The sequence below is a fragment of the Poeciliopsis prolifica genome, unplaced genomic scaffold (genome assembly GCF_027474105.1).
Source record: "Poeciliopsis prolifica strain line A6 unplaced genomic scaffold, Auburn_PproV2 SCAFFOLD002, whole genome shotgun sequence".
In the NCBI taxonomy this organism is placed as follows: Eukaryota; Metazoa; Chordata; class Actinopteri; order Cyprinodontiformes; family Poeciliidae; genus Poeciliopsis; species Poeciliopsis prolifica.
Window position 1 is genome coordinate 12,612,247 of NW_026562377.1, and position 20,304 is coordinate 12,632,550.

The following is a 20,304-nucleotide window of genomic DNA, read 5'->3' on the forward strand; positions in this document are numbered from 1 at the left end:
ATACTAGCTATAGAAAAGTCATTTTTTCCAGGTCAAGTCAAGTGACAAATCTTAAATTAAAAAAAAAATTCTCACATCAAATGCATGCAGTGTATCCAGTAAGACTGCATTACAGTGGTATGGATACAATTTATAAACTTTAAGCATAATTTTACCATGGACATCTTACAGTTATCTTTTTCATTTATTTATTTATTATTTGATTTCCTTTTTGCTCAGGTGTAAATTGCCCACTGTCCAAAAGCATCCCAGATTGATTAAACAAACATTGTTAATAGAAAACAGTTTACATCTAAAATTGTTGCAGCCATTTATGGATTCCTTACTCTAAATGCTTTCTTGATTATTGCAATGAATAAATATAGTTTAAACAGTTGTTTATTTAACTTTAATTCCAGGTCGTAAGTTCAAGTCTCAACACTTTATAACACAAGTCTATGTTAAGACTAAAGTGTTTAATTTTGCAAATACAACATATATATTGAAAATGATTTTGTTCTTATTTATGTTTAAATTAGTGCTGTCAATCAATTAAAAATGTAATCAGATTAATCACAGTCTGACGCTGTGATTAATCACAATGAATCACTACGCCTAAACGTGTAATTGTGAAATATAAATATGTCGTTGTGGTTCTTTTATTATTATTTTCTTATTTTCATTTTGTTTTTCAGCAGAAAGCAGATAACATGGTCTGCCAGATTCAACAGCAACTAAGGAAAACCTACTCCACTTCCCAGGCATACAAGTAGTAACAAACTTGTTCAGGGCACAAACTGACAGATGTGACATATTTCATTTTCTAGACTGAAGCTTGATGCTTGCATCAGTCTAAAAGGTTGATCTTTCGTTGTTGTTTCTTACATCCCATGTGTCGAGCCCATTACACACTCCTGTGAACAAAGTAACCCTCTGAAGACTTAAATTATTTTTCAGGTTATGTGTTTAGCTTTCTGGTTTATGTTGGTAGTTGTGCGCTGCTTTACTGGCCGCTCCGGATGTCCTTTTATCCTGCATTGAGCCTCGATGTACAGCCAAACTCCGTCAAGTGCTTGTTTTTTAAATGTCACATGAGATTCGTTGTGTCGATGCTTCATCCAAGAGGTAATTTTCCGCCGCAAGACGCAAACTTTCCTGTTCACTCTCAGAGCGTTCAAGTTCCACACCACATTGCTCAGAATTTGCTGCTGCACGCTTGCGCAGTGTGAAGGAAAGAGGAGACAGCTGCATATCCAGGCTCCGAATGAGATACAGATGATTGGCAACAAGAAACCGTGATCGGCAACAAGAGACCGTGATCGGCAATCACCGATCATACACTTTTTTATGGAAATGGGCCGATTATGATTGGTGGGCGATGGATCGGCACACCTCTAGCGTTAACGCATTAACAGTGACAGCTTTACTATAAAATAAATATTTCAAGCTGAAAATGTAAAATGGAAGCAATCAAAGCTTAAGAATCGCCACTGTTTGGCATGTTTGCTTTGATGCTACAAGGCTTCCCTTTTCATTAACCTAATTGTTAGCTCCCTCCACAGATTTGCTATCAAATTCAAGATTTAAAAACATTTATGTTAAATTTAGTCAAAGGAAACATGGAAAATGATAAGATTACTTTAAACTTGAATCTGCCAAGGGTGTTAATCTTTTTGAGCTTACCACAGTGGAGTACACCAGGAAGCTCAAAGGCATCTAAATGCATTTTAATGTGACTAAGACATGTTACAGCCAACATACTGTGAGCAAACTTCAAGCCATCTCTAATATTTTAAAGGACATGGTAGGAGGGTGTTAAAGTTACACTTATCCTTGCGCATAATATAATGTAAAACCAAGATATATAGGAAGGACTGAATTTCATTAAACCACAAGAACATTCCAGCCTAGATCTCAAATCTCTTTAGCTGGTTTTAATTCACTGAAGGACATCGTTAAGACATCCATGTGTCAACACATCTGATTTAATATTCCCATGGGACGAGACTAATGTCTGGCTCCATTCCCTCCAGCCATGCTCAATCATAAATATCCACCATGGCTGATAGTGTCATCAGCTACATTATACATAGAAATTTATTGTCTTGATGGTGATTCCACCTCACACCCACTTCTTATATATATTGAAGATTTCAAACATGCCAAATATTACCATGAAGAAAACAGAGGTGATATTTTTATGGAAATTTGAAAAGTCCCACCTTTAGTGTCTAGGTCACGGAGGTGCACTGAGAAAAATAAAGACATCTCAGGTCACAGCATCTAAACTTTACAGTGGGTAACGGTAGATGCTGTCAATGACCTGCCAACATGAGCTACATAACCAGGCTTTCCATATACTGTTCAACTGGGGAGGGAGTGATGAGATTACAAAATGTTGTCAGAGTAGCACAACTAATTATTATGAAACACAAGGAGATGCTAACTGATTGATTAAGGATTGTAATTGAAGGGGCTCTAAGGAATGGGTTCTCTCAGTGATTAAAGGCTGCAAGAGTTGGCATATGATTAAGAAGGCTTTACAGCATTCAACAAGGAGCTAGTAAAACAAATTTACTCTGCAGAAGCCGTCAGAGAGTATCAAAATCTTACAACAAAGCAGTGATTCGCCAATAAAGAAACATGCAGAGAAACAGTGCTATTTCTGATACAGCTTTCTGCAAATCAATCCACACCAACTATCTTCTTAAGCAGTCTGTAAGAACTCCTTTCACTTGATCTAATGTATCTGCACTGTAGATATAAATAGCAAATGGAGAAATGGTGCCCCAATTACTTTATTTTAACAGTACAACATACTTAGTATATTTGACATCACAAGAAAGTGTAGTATGCCAACAAGGCAGACATGAACTTCAGAAAAATTCTCTTTCAAGTTAGTTCTTTTTAAACTTAAACAGATTATATAATCTGCTAGTGCCTATACCCTGAACTGTTGAGTCCAATTCCAATACACTATCTTTTTACACAGCATAAAAATGCCTTTGTGATATTTTAGTGCCAAATTATTATAATTATATGGACACTTAGAGCCTCAAAAGTGTGAAAGCTCCATTTTCCATCCCAAATTATTTCCTCTATCCTCCATAATTGTAGTGATTATAGGAGTATTAGAAAGATGCTTTAAAGCCTAACATAGCATCTATTTCCATAGAAAAAATTACTTCTAAAAAGCATTTCTATTTAGGCTTTAATTTACCAGGGCACTCAATCACTTTATAACTAATTGAAATATTTTAGAAATAGAAAAGCTTAATTTTCTGAAAGTACAATGAAATGATTTGTCTGAAAAATCAGGGCCACAAAAATATTCCATTTGAAGAATGCTCCTGGTGTGTAAATTTGGTTCATTTATGCATGTCAGTGGCACTTCATAGTTTTACCATTAGGTTATAAAAAGCTAGATTTTGATGACAAAACTAAGTGTCTCTCTCCTCTAATTTTAACACTAGATTTGATTAATTTTTTTATGGTTTTGAAATATATTAATATATGCCCAATTTACAATCTTTAAGCAAAACATGACTTATCATGGAAATAACATTACATTCTGACTCGGACTATTTGGGCCATTTGTCGATGAAAACAAAAGAAACAGGCAGTACAAAGCTAATCTCTAAGCAAGAATGACAAAAGACCAAACTTTTTCTTATGTCCTTTCGCATGTAAATGCACAATATAGACGAAGACCTTTTCAAGCAACTTGGAAATGCACTGAACAAAACAGCAGAAAAATACACCAAGTTCTATCAATTTTATTATGTTTAACTTTTATGAGAAATCAGTAAAAACTGCGCAAAAAAGGCAAGTTGGTTGAAACCAAACCACTTCCATAAAAATAAATTCAAAAAATGCTATTTCAAAATCTGAGACAAAAAAACTGTACTATATCATTCACAATAAATTTTACAGCAAGTTTTAACTTTAACTTGAATTTTACTGCCTAGTCAAGACCAATTAAAGACTTTGTTGCTTGTTTCCACATAAGGGAAAAAAAGTCTTATTGTTTTATATATATATATATATATATATATATATATATATATATATATATATATATATATATATATATATATATATAAAAACTCTAAGTAAACGTTGACTGATATAATGAAACCATAAGGTTTATTTTGCCACTTTCATAATCTGCAAAAACTTATGAAAGTAAAGGTATCGCTGTTTGTGACCCTGCATCATTGACATATTGAATGTCAGAGTCAATCCACACATAAAAACTCCTACATGTAACATTCCATGCATGCAATAGTTAGAATTACAGGTTAAAGACAAATGTAAACAGCATAACATAATTTCTAAAAAATGTAAAAACAAATAATATACTTTGCTATTTTCCTGAACACCTGATTTTATGGTTCTCCCGAAAAATTAAACACAAACCATAGAAAACTTTGTATGTCACATCAACAGCTAGTTTCTGTTCTAACTAATATTAATCACTTACAAATAGAAGACAGCGTAATGAATCTAATTAGTAAGTTAGACAGCCTCCCTTAAGCAACAGAAAATACTCCCTAATGTTAGCTTTCTGGCAGCGGAGACAGTCAGCTTCCCATCATCACTAATATCTATTTAGAGAGGGCTCCATCTGGGAGCCCCTCCCACTTGCACACAGTTTTATTCATGATCATGGCTATTCCCTAGCTGAGGAGAGATCAAATGACAACCAAAACATTGGCTCCTCTTAGAATGGAGACTGCGAGGAGCAGAGAGGCTGTGAAAGAAAGGCAACATTGTGCTGAGAGCAGCACAGATTGCGTTAAACATGCACCGCATTGAACAGGAGAGAAGATTTTGCCGTTTAATTAACAGTGACAGACTCAGGTGTGCCTCCAGATGTGTCGTAAGAGACAAAACAGGTTTTCACCTAAATGAGCGCATGGTACTTCTGATATCTGCCAGGTAACCAATGTGTTCGTAGCACACAATATAAGCTCCATCCTTTGGATGGCTGTTGGAAATGAAGTAGTTCATACTGTTGATACGGCTTTCAGTGAAGTGGCTCTGGACTAATTAAAAAAGTGCTGAATGGCTGAAAGTAGTTAGCACACTCTTTGGTTTTGGTCTGTTTTAGGAAGACAGTCAACAATTCCTCCTTTAAATTATATCCTGTGGAGCTTGAACAGTCATTTAATATTATCTTATTCCATCCCACTAGAATCTGTACATGCGTGGGGGGAGGCAGTAAGCCATTTAAAATAGGCACTGTCTCTGGCACAAGTGCTTATAGTAAATGTCAAGACCTTTCAAAGCCGTAATAATGACACGGAAAAGGAAAGTGATGCATGGCACCATTTTTGTCCAGGATAGAGCTACAAAACCAGTCTTTGCAGCAATTGTGTACAGCCCGAAAAGGTTTTCATCAAGCGGCCTGCTGACGTGTGGCAATGATTTTAGATTTATACGAATACCAGACTTTCAAACAAGTGACAGGTCAATTTTGCACCATTACAGAGACAAAAGCCTGTAGTGCAGGCCTTATTTGTGGCTGAGGGCCAGCTGTCAAACTAAATAACATAAATAAGCCAAGATTATCTTGTTATTCTTTGTAGTCTTCCTTGCATTTCTTGACTGTGCTTTAAACTTAAAATAAAGCTTTAAAAGCTAAACTACTACATATTTTTTTGGGGGGGTTGCCCATATTCAGTTGCAATCAGAAAAAAAATCTATCCCCCAGGGAGTTTTGTAATTTATTACTTAAGTTTTTTCAAAGTCTACTTTGGGCAACTTCTTTATGATTGGAACACCATATAAAGTCAACACAGACAATGCATAATGAAGTCTTTCTGTGTAACAGTTAATAAAACCAATCACAATTATTTAATCCCTTTACAATATTGTCATTATGAAGATATTTTTGGGTCTGAAGTAAAGTTAAAACATAATTAAGCATTTAGAGCCTCTGTAATTAGTCCTCGTTTGCTTCAGCTGTAGTGTATAAACACCCCACCCACAACAGTAATCAAGTTGAGTTTTAATCACAGTTAAGATAAAGCAGCTTTACACAAAAGCAATAAGAGGAGATTATTTCATCATATATCAAAGACCTTGGCTATAAAAAGATTTCCCCCAAAAAGTAACAATCCAAAACATAGTATTGTGGTCATTTTAGGAAGTTTAAAACTAAAAGAACTGCTGCAAACCGACCTAGCTGTAGAAAAACATTTCAGAAATGGGAGCGTAAACCCCGTCATACTATTGTGCATCTACATAATCCTACCAGCATTATGTTTCAATGCTGGTAGGAAATTGTAAGTGAAGCAAGTTCCTGTCCTTTCTCTTTGTGCAAGTAAATCTAAAACTTATCTGTCTCTCTCTTCCTGTTTGAGAATGCTTAGGTAGATGAACATGACACATACCAAACATCCTATACATTTGTACCTACTGTACACAGCTGCAACTTGAATGTTACAGCAGTGACCCAAGTCGAAGCATTACTAAGGTATGCAAAAGTTTGAAAATGCTCTATCTGCTTCGGACAAGATTTGATGACATTGTCCAGTTTCTTATTAATTCAGATTGTAATGACCTGATTACGTTGAGGCACATAAAGCACTGTGGTCAGTTGATAAAACAAAACAATATATATTAGAAGTATAAGTCTTATCATTGCACAATTAAGAACTGATCTTTCACAGCGTCTGCTACATTTCCTCTTTTCAAATCCTTATAGAATGTGTGTGTGTTATTTTTTTTTAACATATTTGACTGTCTGGCAAAAAGAGAAACAAGGTGACAGAAACTTTTGTAGTTTAGACATGACAATGTAGAAAAAGCACAGTGCGATGGTAAAACATCCACAATATAATAAAGGATCATAAAGGTGCTTCAGGGACGATGGCAAATGTTAAACGGCCTGCACTTTTATAGAGCTTTATCTAATCCAGTGAACCCCAAAGCGTTTCATACTACATTTAATCAAACACTTATGGACGCATGCGTTCACATGCTGATGGAGGTAAGCTACTTTGTAGCCATCACCAGCTGACCACCAGCAATAGGCAATTCAGGTGACTTGTCTTGCCCAAGGATACAGGGCCAGAAACAGACAGAGAGGGATTTGAAACGGCAACCAACCAATGACAGGACAAACTTCTGGCTCCTGTGTCATGATCACCCACTACAACTAGACAGATACTGCATGCAGAAGGACTTCACAGCCAGACACTGTTGCACACAAGCAGTGTCCAGTCTAGACTAGGAGGAATTTGGATAGTGATAGATGATGATGATGATGATGATGATGATGATGATGATGATGATAGACTGTGGTTGATTTTCTGCAATATTGGTCATGTGTCTGACAATGTAGATTCCCAGAAATGTCTAAATTTGATTTCTTCTGTGAAAACAATATTTTGCAATGTGTTAGGATGGGCTTGTCAGTTGCCAGATTTAATTTGAAATAAATATCTTTGGAAGGATTTTAGCGAATGAAATCCATCAAACACAATTAAAAACATAATTGAGCTCGATATTTTTGCATGGGAAGAATGATTCTAATGGAGAGCTGCAAGAAGATATGAAAATTTCACCAAGGGGTCACCAAGTACAAATTCTAGGGTTCAAACAATACTGCTTGAGCAGTTATTTTTTTTATTTTAAATTTCAAAGGCAAGTGAACCTTTAAAATAAAAAGCAACTCTCAACAAATATTAAAAGTCGCTTAAAGGGGATTTTTTTTTCTATTTATTGACATCATTTATCTGTATAATTCAATTTCTGTTGCGGTGATGGAGTTGAATAATTTTATTTCCAACTTTATATGTAATAGAGAATAACAAAATTCAATCTTCGACAGACAAATCAAAGTATACAAGACAAATGGCTAGCAATGTAAGAAGTTTTATGTACGGACCAGTCCCATCTTAAAAGAACTAAGTCTGCTTGAACTAAATTTACACAGATAAATTATACTGTTGATTCCAAATGCTTTTCCATGTGGAAGAGACAAACACTGATGCTGCGAATTTCCTGGCAGCATAGAAAACTACCCTTTCATTTTGCCGTCCATTTCAAATTTGCAACCCATTGAGTCATTTACTAGAATAGTTCATTCATCTGAGTCCAAACAATATGAAACCTGAAAACCAAGTCTGGACTGAAACATTTGAACAATGAGCCCCCACAGAAAGTTCAGACACAGAGGAATTATCTTTCTTGCCAAACTTTAACATCCACCAGTAAGGCATTGTGAAAGCCGATCCTCTCTCACAAGCTGGGCCTTTACAAAGATGATGTACCTGTAAACCTCTCTTTCTCAAAGAGCTTAAGCAGAAAATCTGGCCAGCAAAAATGCAGCAACAAGAATCAAGGAGGTCAGGACAAATAAACATGAGAGCAGATACATCTCTCAAGAGCCACTTCATAAACCGGAGGCAGTAAATAATTGCATGCTTCTAGGTGTTTCAGTGTTTGAGAATGTTCACATTCTTAGCCAGCAATCAGTTTTGACGCAGAGTAAAAGTGCCCTTTACCAGGCAGGGTCTCAACAATGGAGAAATTCAACAGGCAGGCACTGTTTTCTGCAGCTAGTTCCTAAAGAGATAGTTCATTCATCCATCAATGCTGCACTCTCAATCAAGAGGGAAAATGATAGAGCAGTGCTTCCTTGTGGTTAGAGAAAATGACAGTGCAGAGACAGAGCGGGGCTTTTATCATCACTACCATGATGAAAATGTTAAGCAGTGAGATGAAAACTAAGAACATTAATGTTTAGCATCTGCATATGGTCTACATGTCCAAGCAGAGCAAACGTCATACTGGTAGCATTAACATATGAAAAAAGGGAAATGAATGGTTACACTGAGCACTGAATAACCCATTAATTAACTATGAGAGTCTAGCCATGAAATCATCTTGAAAATGTTTCCTGCTGTGATGACCTGCTTGAGAGTAAGTGTGACCCTATTGAGGGAAATGGGGGTTGGGAGGCAACTTGTTTAATGGACTGATTCATAGCAAAGGGATAATCTGAACCAATAAACCTCAGGATTCAGGAAAATCTCCTGCCACTGATCACTGCCAACCCAGACTGGTAGCAGGGAATTAAGACTTCCTCTTGAATAGAATCAGACATCCAAGTTATTTGCCACAGGCAAATCTCGACCTAAGATAGAGCAAGATTCCCATGATCATCTTCAGATTATACCATGAGGATATTTTTTTTTATGTAATTCAAATTTCAATATACAGATATAAAAAATGCAAGAAATTATAAGGTTAGCAGTTGTTTAAAAGTACTTGGAATATTGTCCCGTTTTACTCTTCTGCTCCTCACAGAGTTAGAATGGATAAATAGCAAACTAATATTAGCTTCTTAATTGGGCAGAGTCTGCAACGAACAGGCATTCTAGTAGCTTGACTAGAAAACTTTTAAAATGGCACAAACTATAATAAGAGAAATGGTTCCATTCAGTAACTTCCCAAATGGGATTTTCTATAGCAGTCGAATATCTTTCTTATCCGTGAGACAAAAGTGTAGCTTTGTTTCAGTCAGCTGACTAGCATTGTGCAGCAGGTGAAAGATGGTGTTGTGGGGTTGTATTTGTTCTCAACAAGCAGTACTGCTTTTCCTCAATTCTCCTTAAATTGTCTGTGATTTTTTTGGACACCTCCAGTGGAAACTCATTTACATGGGCAGCAAAGAAATTTACAAATAAACCCCAGACAGTCTGTGGTTCAGTATCTGCGAATTTTTCAGAAAAGTTAGAAAAGCAAAAGAGGTGGAGTAGCAGTGCTTAGCAACAACAGATAATGTTATCCAGGATGTGTTACTATAAAATGTTGTTTCTGCAGTCCAGACATTGAACTATTGGCAGTAAGTTTCCATCCATATTATTTATAAAGAGAGCTCATGATTATTCGTTATTTTGGTGACTGATTACATTCCACCCTTGGTTGTTGCTGACAATGCATGAAGACCTCAGTTCTGTTGTTGGTAATCTCTTATTGGAAAAGAAAATCAGTAACAATATATATTGTGATGCACACATGGTCCATATGAATACATAATTCATCCAATACAATATTCAGTAATTCAATAGGTTGGTGACATCAACTATCTCTTTGGTGACCGAGCAACAACTTGTTGAGTAATCTGATGCATCAAAAGTTAAGTTTCGCCACTGCACCACACAGCCACTTAAAACTAAAAAAAAAAAAAACAGCAGCATGTAGAAAGAATAAAATCAGTAGAACTGAAGAGAAAATTGTGAATATAAAAGGAAAAGCCACATCCCCAGTTTGACTGTATATAAGATATTTAATACAACAAACAAATCGATTATTGATAATGACTGATATAAAATCCTTTTGGCATGATACTTTTTCAGCCATATCACCCCACCCTAACAGACCTCCTCTGGGAAAACCTGACCACAATCTAATTTTTCTATCCTCTGAAATTAAGGACAACCCTGAACATCGTCTTCATGAAACTGTCATAGAAAAACTGTGTTTTCAGTCAGAGGCCAGTTCAATTTCACTGTAACACAGACAGCTACAGAAGAGCTTTCTTGCCAATAGCCATCACCATCTATACTCTTTGAAGAACCTTGAATTAACATGAGAAACAACATTTAATTTTACTTTGGGATCATTAAATTGATATTTTTAAAGGAACTCCCAAGTATTCGCAAATTTAAGTTATTCTCAGGTGGTTATGGTCCTCAACCCCCACAAATACTGACTGTTCATTGTACACCACTTTTAAATTGTCCATAAATCAACTTTTTTCTTATGCAATTAAACAAAAAAAAGTGTAAGACAGTAAAAAAATTAGATACAAGTCCTGTGGGATTAAAGGTTTAGAAAAAATTAGCAACTGACACTTAAGTTAGCTCCTAGTGAATAAGATGCTAACTTTAACCATCGCCAGTGCTAAAGTTAGCTTTCCCTTCATTAGCTTCCTGTCAGGTCTAGTTGGAAATCTGAAAGAGCTGTAAAACCAAAACTAGACATTTCTGCATTGTATGCAGATTCTTTAAAACCACCATTTGAGATTTACAAAGCCATTATTCATTTTGTAAAACACAAAATGAAAATTGTTTATTCCCAAACAGATTGATAAAATCCCTTCAAGCAGTGATGGTCCCATTATTGTGAAGCATCTTGTTAGCAGGGATGTACTGTCACACCCTTAATATGGGCAGAACTTATGTTGCTTCGAACTAACTATTTATTACTCTCTTTGTGATATGACTCTCATCTCAGTGTGGCTGCCCTGTGCAGATGCCCCTCAGAGCTTCAACAATCAAGTATGAGTCAACAATGACTAAAAGTCAAGCAGATTTAGCTGTTCTCTATCCAGCACCACACATAGAATCTTGATATTGAAATATAGGCCTGTCCTCTCAGTTTATTACAGGCAGACCAAGAGATTTTGCATCTTTTTATTGAGTTAACTTGTTTTTCTTTTTTTTTAACACGAGTTTGAAAACATAAAAAAGCAATATTAAAGTGTGTTTCGAAGTTATTTACTGATTTGCATTTGTCTTTTTTTCTGGGGATGGGGGGTTTTATGTTGGAATAGATTCTTGACTACAAAAATGCGTGCACTGGAGCGAAACCCCACCCAGAGCTGTTAATTCAAGCCTTAATGAGCAGCTACCTGGGCAGCTGGCACCGAAGCCTACGTGATAGAGGGGAAGGGAGGTGGATAGAGGGATATATGGATGGAGGAAAGGGAGAATGAGGTAGATAGCGCGTCATTGCCATAACTCGATTCAGATCAGCAGCGGCCACACTTCTTCTTGCCTCGCTTTTGAAACTGCGACATCACTGTGTACTCTCCCAAACCTGACACTCAGCTTGCGTGGTGCCCTTAGATAGCAGCCGTCGCGTTCAAAACGGTGGAAATCGGGCGAACACAATGTAATCAGATTACATAAGCGACAGGCAGCACACAGCGAAACTGTGGAATTCAGTCTGGGAGAATCAGACCCCTCTTGTACCTCTTTATTCAATGCTTACTGCTGTTTTCGAAGGGAACTGTCAATGAAAACTTTGTTAGCAGCCAGTCGACATGCACTTGTGCAAGCGTCCTGCATCAGGGGCTCGCTGCACAAACGACCCCCTCCCGGAAAAAAAAAACATCGACTGGATGGAGGGAAAACTATCTATTGTTTGAATGTCGCATGTACCAAACGCCTTCTAAAGTAGTTAATGGACATTACGGAAGCCCAGCAAGGGGCTACCGTATTTGAGTGTTTAACTTTGCAGGAAGGGATGAGAGTAAGAGCGGGAGAAAGTGAAGTTGTGTTGGCTTGTTTTACCTCAGCAGAGCCGTGTCGCCTTGTCTGCTCACTACATTCTCCACCGAAGAATAGTCCACAGTTTGTCCGGCCGGCAAACAGGACGGCAGAAAGCAGCACAAGCTGAAAATGATCGCAGTAAGCCACTGACCAGAGACACAAGCATCCTGCACCGCAATCATTATGTCCATCACAGCTGTTTTGTGGTCGCTTTTTTTTTTCCTCCCAAGTTGTTGCCCCCCCAAAGAAAAGCTTCTTCTTTTTCTTTTTTTTTTTAAAGAAAGAGAAAAGCGACCGATGGCTTTAACTCCAGACTTTTCCGCCTCGGAACCCCGTGAAGAAACGCTCCGCGGTTCGTAGTTTCCCAGGTTTGTTTAGCTGGATGTACAGCTCGCTGTGTGGGGAAGTGTTCTCTCCAGTGGCTTGCACACCATCTAGTGAGGAAATGCGATGTAAAATGGGAGCAGACCTAGAAGCAGACAACCCCCAGGCTCTGATCCTGTTGCCATGCGGCCGTTTCCCGGGCAACCCGTTCCCAGTGGCTCGTGATGGAGCAGTAAAACCGGAAGGTATTGATACAACCAGGAGCAATTAAAGACATCGACTTGCGAACCACCCTCTATTTAGCCCTCTGTAAGGAAACGAAGAGTCCGAGCATTTGTAGAAATGGAGTCTAGTGACGTAAAGGCACTTATCCCAAAGGAAAACTCTGGACATGTTTTTTTTTTTTTTTGAATGAGAAATCTGGGAAGTCCCTTTTACCAAGCGGGGCATGCGGTCAAAGTAGCCAGTGAAATGTACACCTGCATAAGGGCCGGCCTTAGGGATAAGCAAACTTTGCTAATGTTTTGTGAATCCATTGCCTCTCCATGAGAGGTGTTAACGTTTCATGTTAACGTTTCAGTGCATGTTGACATTATTAAACTGAAACAAATATGCAAATGAAAAATTTAAAAGTTTTTTTTTTCTTTACCATCAGTGCTATACTCATATTCTTGTATAGCATTTTCTCAAGTCCAGGTGACTCCAAAGCACTTTACACTACAATCGGTTAAATATTTAGTTAAAAAAAAGTAAAACTCTTCATGTGTCATACAATGAAAAAATCAGATTAAATATACAGTACACAAAACTCACCAGAGTTCAAACACTGACTTCTGTGTAATTTTAGACCTCCAGCCCTGTAGATTATGCAAACCCAAATTTGTGTTCAAATATTACTTAAAGCCACCCCCCCCCCCGCCCCCCCCAACCACACACACATGCACACACCCACGTCCTTATTGCTCTATTTCTTATTTTTTACTTCCACAAAGCTTCCCTATAATATGCTTCCATAGTACTATGCAAAGAGACAGCTTCTTTAACATAATGTTTTTTTCTGTACTAAAACATATTTTTCTACTGGGCTCTTGTAATTTTCCAGTTTGCAAGTTAACTGAATTTTGGATAATCCCTAGTTAAGAGCAACACCTATGAAAATTAAATATGTGAAATATATCAATATATTACATCATATTAATCTATGATGTAATACATAAGCTTTTCTTTTTTAATTAGAAGTTGACCCCAAATAAAATTATGCTGAGGCCATGTACATTTATTTATATGCCAAGGATATAAATAACATCCTTGGCAGGAGAAGTTGGTCCGAGTTTATCTATCATCTCAGACCAACTTCTCTATCCTGCCAAGGATAGAAACTGTCCTGTATTTATTGGGAATGGCAGCCTCATTCTAAAAAGGTCCACGACACCACTAGCTTTTAAAAGTACTTACTCACTATGTCAATTATCTCTCTCATTACTCGTCACATAACATTTTATCAATACATCATAAACTGATATTTTTTAGATGCAGTGGGTGTTGTCAGTGTTTCTGAGCTACATTCTTGATGCTGCACTCCATTTGTTCTTATGAAATAAATGGCATTACACTTGTATAGTGCTTTTCAGGACCCACTGCACCACTTCACAATGAAATCAGTTATTTCCATTCATCCACCCATTCACACACGGATAATACCATGCTACTGGTTTGTAGTGTAACAGACGCCAGACTGCTATGTTGCCACTGCCAGTAGCAAGGTAGGTGAAGTAAATTGCCCAAGGATACAACGACAGATACGGAACCCACAACCCACCGACTGTAGGGCAACCTCCTACCTCTGTCCAAAATATTTAAACTTTGTAAAAAAAAGTTTACTATTTTAACTGGCTACATTTTCAGCATGGTTGCAGGACTAAAACATTCTTTGTTGTATGAAACGTGGTCTAAAACGCGATCAGTAAAATGAGGAACAGGTGCTTAAGATGGGTTTAGTACATACTCACTATTAAGAATACAGATATTTTATCAGTTTTCTGTTTACATGACAGATGATAGCAGGCAATATGGCCAAAATCTGTCTTTAAGTTTTGCCTGTTAGAAAACCATTAAATTGACAAAAACAAACAATTATCCTTTTGTAAACATGCCATGACTTTCTTGCCATTATAACACAGAGGAAGGAGAAGATAGGTGAAGTTTTTTTTTTTTTTTTTTATATACATTGCCAGAAGAGGAACTGCAGCTATCTATTGTAGCCACACAAGCACAACCTCTAGATATTATCAAGTGCACCCAATGGAACACTGTCATACTAATGGCTGAAATGGTTTCTAGGCAGTGGTACTCGTTGATCTGTAAAAACCCAGAACAGAATTCGCAAAGGAGCAGAGAGGTTTGCAAGAAAATCTGGGTGTGGCGAGAAGGGGCATATTTTTGATAAAGAGCAGAAGTTTTGAGTTTGAGAATTACAATTTTTGAGAGCAGAGAGATGAAAATCTGCTTTAAAACTGAAACATAAGGTCTGGACAGATGAGATGTTTAAGACACTACTTAAAGTCCATATAGTTTGTATTATGGGGATTTCAGTTGGCTTGGAAAACTCCAACATATACACATATGCACAAGGAGACAGATGACTTAACTGCAAAGTTTGTTTTAGAGCAGCCCCCCTCTGCATTATTCTGCTCTAAGCCTTTTGACTTAGCCTACATAATACTTGACAGACTGTACAGCCGTAACCATGGGAATGACATACATTCAATGAGACAGCATGTTTGCGTGGTACGGCTGACTTACACGATGACATTATGGACATAACATTTAGCATTTAGTGTGACAACAGAAGGCGTCAAATCGAGAACATTCAGCCTCAACGATGTCTCAGAGACCAACTGCATTATTGAGTTTAAGAAATGCTCCACAAGCAAACTGAGGGGATGTACTGGTATAGATCCCCTGGTATAATATCTGTTAAAGTCACAGATATTAAACCACAATTAAATCCCTTTTGTGTTTAGATCAGCACACCCATTAAGATGAATTTGCAGTTGATTGTGATTATATTTTTTCAAGTATGAGCTTCAGATCTACTGTTACATTTTTCTAATGCTAATGTAATATTTTTTACAATTTTTACAAAGACCGCAACATCAAGATTGCAGGTTTGTTAAGATCTGGAATACTATACACTTCTTCTATTATAATTTATTGTTATTTTTTTTATTGCAGTGCATCAGGGACACAACTTTAGTTGCATGGTTAGTTGTAAACAAGAAAGAAACATAATGGCTTCCAAAGGTAACGTTTTAGTGTTCTGGAAGTGAGTCAAAAAAACAGCGTTCCATGACAGGCACCAATAAAAGAGGGGGAATGAAAAGTTCATCTTGTTGCAAACACTGTTGTAATTTGCATAACTCAAGCTCCCTCTGCTGTTAATAGCTATGATAATTCCATCAACAGAAATACTTCAGTGTCATAGGAGCTTGGGAGCTCCGACAGTCAAATATTTTCTATTGCTGTTTTTTTTTTTTTTTTCTCAGTTTTGAGCCCTCAAATTACCTGGGAAAATGTACCTTCCCATGCATAAAACCTGTAATTACGATAACTCCATTTAGACAGCCTCTAATATTCAACTCATAATAACCTCAGGAATTATGAACAAAATGAAAGCTACCAGGTCTGAATCTTTGCAGAATTAGTGCTTTTTCAGTGATGGATACCTTGGCTATTATTTTTACTTTGAGTTTTCAAAGCCAATCAGCTTCTCATGGGAACAGTGTCAATTTGACTCCTGCATGAAAACAAAAAAGTGACAAAGATGTCAAATGAAACCTTTCTCGAATACAGTATTATTACATATTTGTTATACATTTTGTTTGTTGCTGATGATATTGCTATATTAGCCAACCAAGTCATGCATAAATTTTTTTTTAATACGATACTTGCTCCCCCCCCCTTCTTTCCTAACCTTTACCCTAACCTTAACCTTAACCCTAGATATTAAGGTTTGCTTTAGATTAATCAATTTATTCAGCCTGAGTAATGCAGGATATTGAAGCATATTGTATCCTGTTATGTACATTTCCATTTTCTCAGTTGATTATGTAGACTGTTATGATAATGGCTGACTTACAGCAGGGAAATGTGTCAATCGATCGGGCAGAATGCTAAAATATAAAACAGTTGTATTAAATGCTTCCCTGCTGCTGAAGTTAACAAAAGCCATTGAATAAACAATGAGTCAAATAATTATTAAAACTATGTTCAAATTACGCTATCATTAGAATCATTGTACAAAGATTATCTTTAATTCTTTAAAAAAGGGGGAAAAAATTACAAGCAAACAAACAAAAACAAACAAGTACGTATTCCATATTAATTTTTTAACAAAGCTTGTAAAAGTCTGTACTTTAATTTTTCTTCTGGGAGAAGAAGCTGGCATTATTTTCCCCCAAGAAGTGAAACAAAAGGAATTGAAAAGCTGCCACAACCTCTTGTTTGTGACAACATATAGTTATAGACGGTCTTGAGCCAGTTGACCCTTAAAAGAACTCATCCTAAATTTACTTCGATGACATCAAAAAGCATTTAAGTTCACAATATTTTGACTGAAGCGCTTTTCATTCTGTATCAACTCTCCTTCTATTATGCAGTCTTATCATTAAACTAGAATATGTTTTCTGATGAGGCTTATTTAAGTACCTTTTGAAAATTGCTAATCAAAAAGTAGGTATTCAACACTGTTTTCATTAAGGATAAATTTCTGTATTCAAATATTTTTTATTGGTCTTATATATTATAATTGTAAATGTGATGTTTTTATTAACAGTGAGTGGAAAATCATCATAATTGCCATAAATGAAAGCTTTCAAACATCACAGTTTATGCAATTAATCTAATATGTAATAAAGCCCCTGAAATAAATAATTTCAGTCATATTCTAATTTATTGAATTGATCTGTACTGTCAGCACAGACTGACTTTTGAGGTTTGCCCTGTCAATGGATACAATAACACAAAATAGCATTAAATAATTGCCAGTCACTGAAACTTTAAGCTGTCTTGGGAAAAGTGGCAGAAGAACTCACTGACTGCACTGTTTCTAGGGTCATAAAATCAAATCACATCCAGACAATATGTAGGTATACCTATTACATATACACATTTTGTTTGGAGTATATATACTGTATATATTGGGAGTTCAAACACTCCCAAGTTACTCTTTCAGAAAATAGTGATTTTTTTATTTATTAGACAATCGTTAATCATACAACTTAAAGTAGAGATTAATTCCCTGTTATTGACTAGTGACCTCAGTGTGTCCAATTTTCACCTAGTGGCTAACACTGTGGGAAATATGCACTGATCCCAGCACTCTGTCACAAGGATATGAAGGTGTAGACAATGAATTGATTGATTAAATAATCAAAAAATGAAAAATAAAGGCAGAAAATTTGATTTCTTTTCCCTTAAGTTCATTATACAGAAAATTCTATTATACTTGATTTCAACTGTTTGTTTGCTGAGAGATTAATGCTTTTCTCAATCTCCACCCTACTGTTAGATTTCAAATGTTTACAGAAATACTGAACAAAATATATTTGTAATGAACCATGGCATTTGATATATGTGGCCCACAAGCAGTGATTTATTTTCAGCCAAGACTTTCTTTGCTTTTTTTCCTGGATTGGACACATCGCATGGCATGAAACCTACAGCGCTTGTGAGTCATAACTGATTTGCACTCTCAGACAGCACCAACCATACTTTATACATAGTGGGAAGTTCAAAAAGCTCTCCCGAGTCCCTTGAGTGATTACATATAGCAGGAGACTGATCTGTTTGCCCCAAGACTGGAAAATACTCTGAACTTTCTCCAGGGTTTGCATCATGGCCAGACTTATAAAATATAGCAAAGCCAGGGACTGAATAATGCCTTTATGTGAAAACATATGTTGAGAGTGTGCATCTCTAAAAAATTATTCAAATTGCTATAGGATATTGCTGAGTTTGTTTTTAACTGTCATCCCTTAAATGTGAAACAGCTGTCTAGAACAGCCCAGTTGGCAGGATGCAGAAAAGTCCATGGTGGATTATATGTGCTTTAGGCTACATAATAATGAGACTTGGGGAACCAGTAATAAATGAAGCTGCAGAATAAATCTTAACACTCAACTGATAATATTTGGATTTTAGGCATTTATTTGCTCTCTAGTTAAACGTTTCTAACTTGGGAGCTGGAATAAAAATATTCTTCTTATTGCTACTACTGTAATAACAATAATAATGAAAAAATATTATTATTGTAATAATAATAATAATTTATAATAATTGTGTCATTATTATTATTATTATCATTATTAAAGAGGAAGACATTTTTTTTAAAGAAAAGGGAACCAGACTTGTGGATTATTTCCAAAAACACTTGAGTATACCAGAGTCACTTTTCAGTATTTTTGAAGAGAAATTGGGTGCAGTTCTTCTGAACTGCCAATACATTTCACTTTTGGTAGACAGCAGTCAGAACAGAAATCAAGGACTTTTTTTTATAGTGGAAGATAGGCTTCCACTATAAAGCAAGGATCATTGAAGAGCACATTTCCACATTGAATCTTCCAGACCAGACTTTCTCTTTGTGTTTTCTATTGCAGGTAAGACATTCACAATAGTGCTATACACATTCAGTCTTCAACAAAGTTCTTCTTTACGTGTCTGTTAGGCCAAATACTCAATGTTAGCTTCTAAATTTTTATTAAAGGGTGTTTTTAATTCCCAAGCCTCTGTATATCTACATACTGTGGTTTCAACCACATATCCACAACCGGTTTTTGGTGAATTTAAAAGTTTCTATGGTTATGAATGCTCTGTTTTCCATACACACATTTTTGAAATAGGACTCTTCCACACACAAAAGACATGCTGCCTTCGAAATGATTTTGTGTGTTTCTGTACGGTTATGGTATTATAATGAATGAGGAATTACATAAAGTAAAAAAAAAACATTGCTTGTTAAAATAAAAATAAAGTTCCACTTTATTTTGTCTCATTTGTTTTTTTGTGTACATTCAGATGGAAAATATTTAATCGCATTAAGTGTTTGGTTATTCATCAAGAAACATGTTCATGCCCAACCTTATTTTTTATTTACCAAAAGAATAAGTACTCTGTTTTTGTAATTAAACAGAGTTTACCAACAAGAATGAGGTTATTCTACCGCCAAATAGTTAGTGTAATTCTTTGACTCAACCATTCTCCAACATATGTCTTTTTTTCCTACTCCTTAATTCTTTTTTCGTTCTGCCTTGAAGATCAAAGGTCTCCTGCATGCACATGTCCTTTGGAGGTTAGATTTGTGCAGTTTTCTTCTGTTTATACAGGTATACACATTCAATCAGTAGCAGCAAAAACCTGATTTAGTTTCTATGATTGAGATTTTAGGATTTTTGAGACCTTTGAATAACATTCAACCTGCTTTTGGGGTGAACTTACTAAGAGTACCACAGCTGGGCATTTTGTCATGTTCTGAATGTCCTCTTCTCTCGAAGGCAATTTTCAAAATAGTGAAAAGACTGAGTTCAAGTTCTTTTGAGATCTAAAATCTAAATCCCTAACCAGGCTCAAAAACTGCTACAGTCTTCTTTCTGAAGGCCTCCTTTGATTTTGCTTATATTCAAGTTCGCTCTCACTTCAACAATCAGGAACA

At 36.3% G+C, this 20,304-nt stretch overlaps 1 protein-coding gene across 1 annotated transcript in view; it reads right to left on the reverse strand.

The window, feature by feature from the left end:
- negr1 (neuronal growth regulator 1) overlaps positions 1–12,910 on the reverse strand; it is a 160,205-nt gene extending 147,295 nt beyond the window's left edge. The window contains exon 1 of the mRNA XM_055050717.1: positions 12,294–12,910. Within this exon, the coding sequence (XP_054906692.1) occupies positions 12,294–12,463 (170 nt within the window). The 5' untranslated portion in view covers positions 12,464–12,910. The remainder of the gene's footprint in view (positions 1–12,293) is intronic.
- Positions 12,911–20,304: the final 7,394 nt, after the last annotated feature.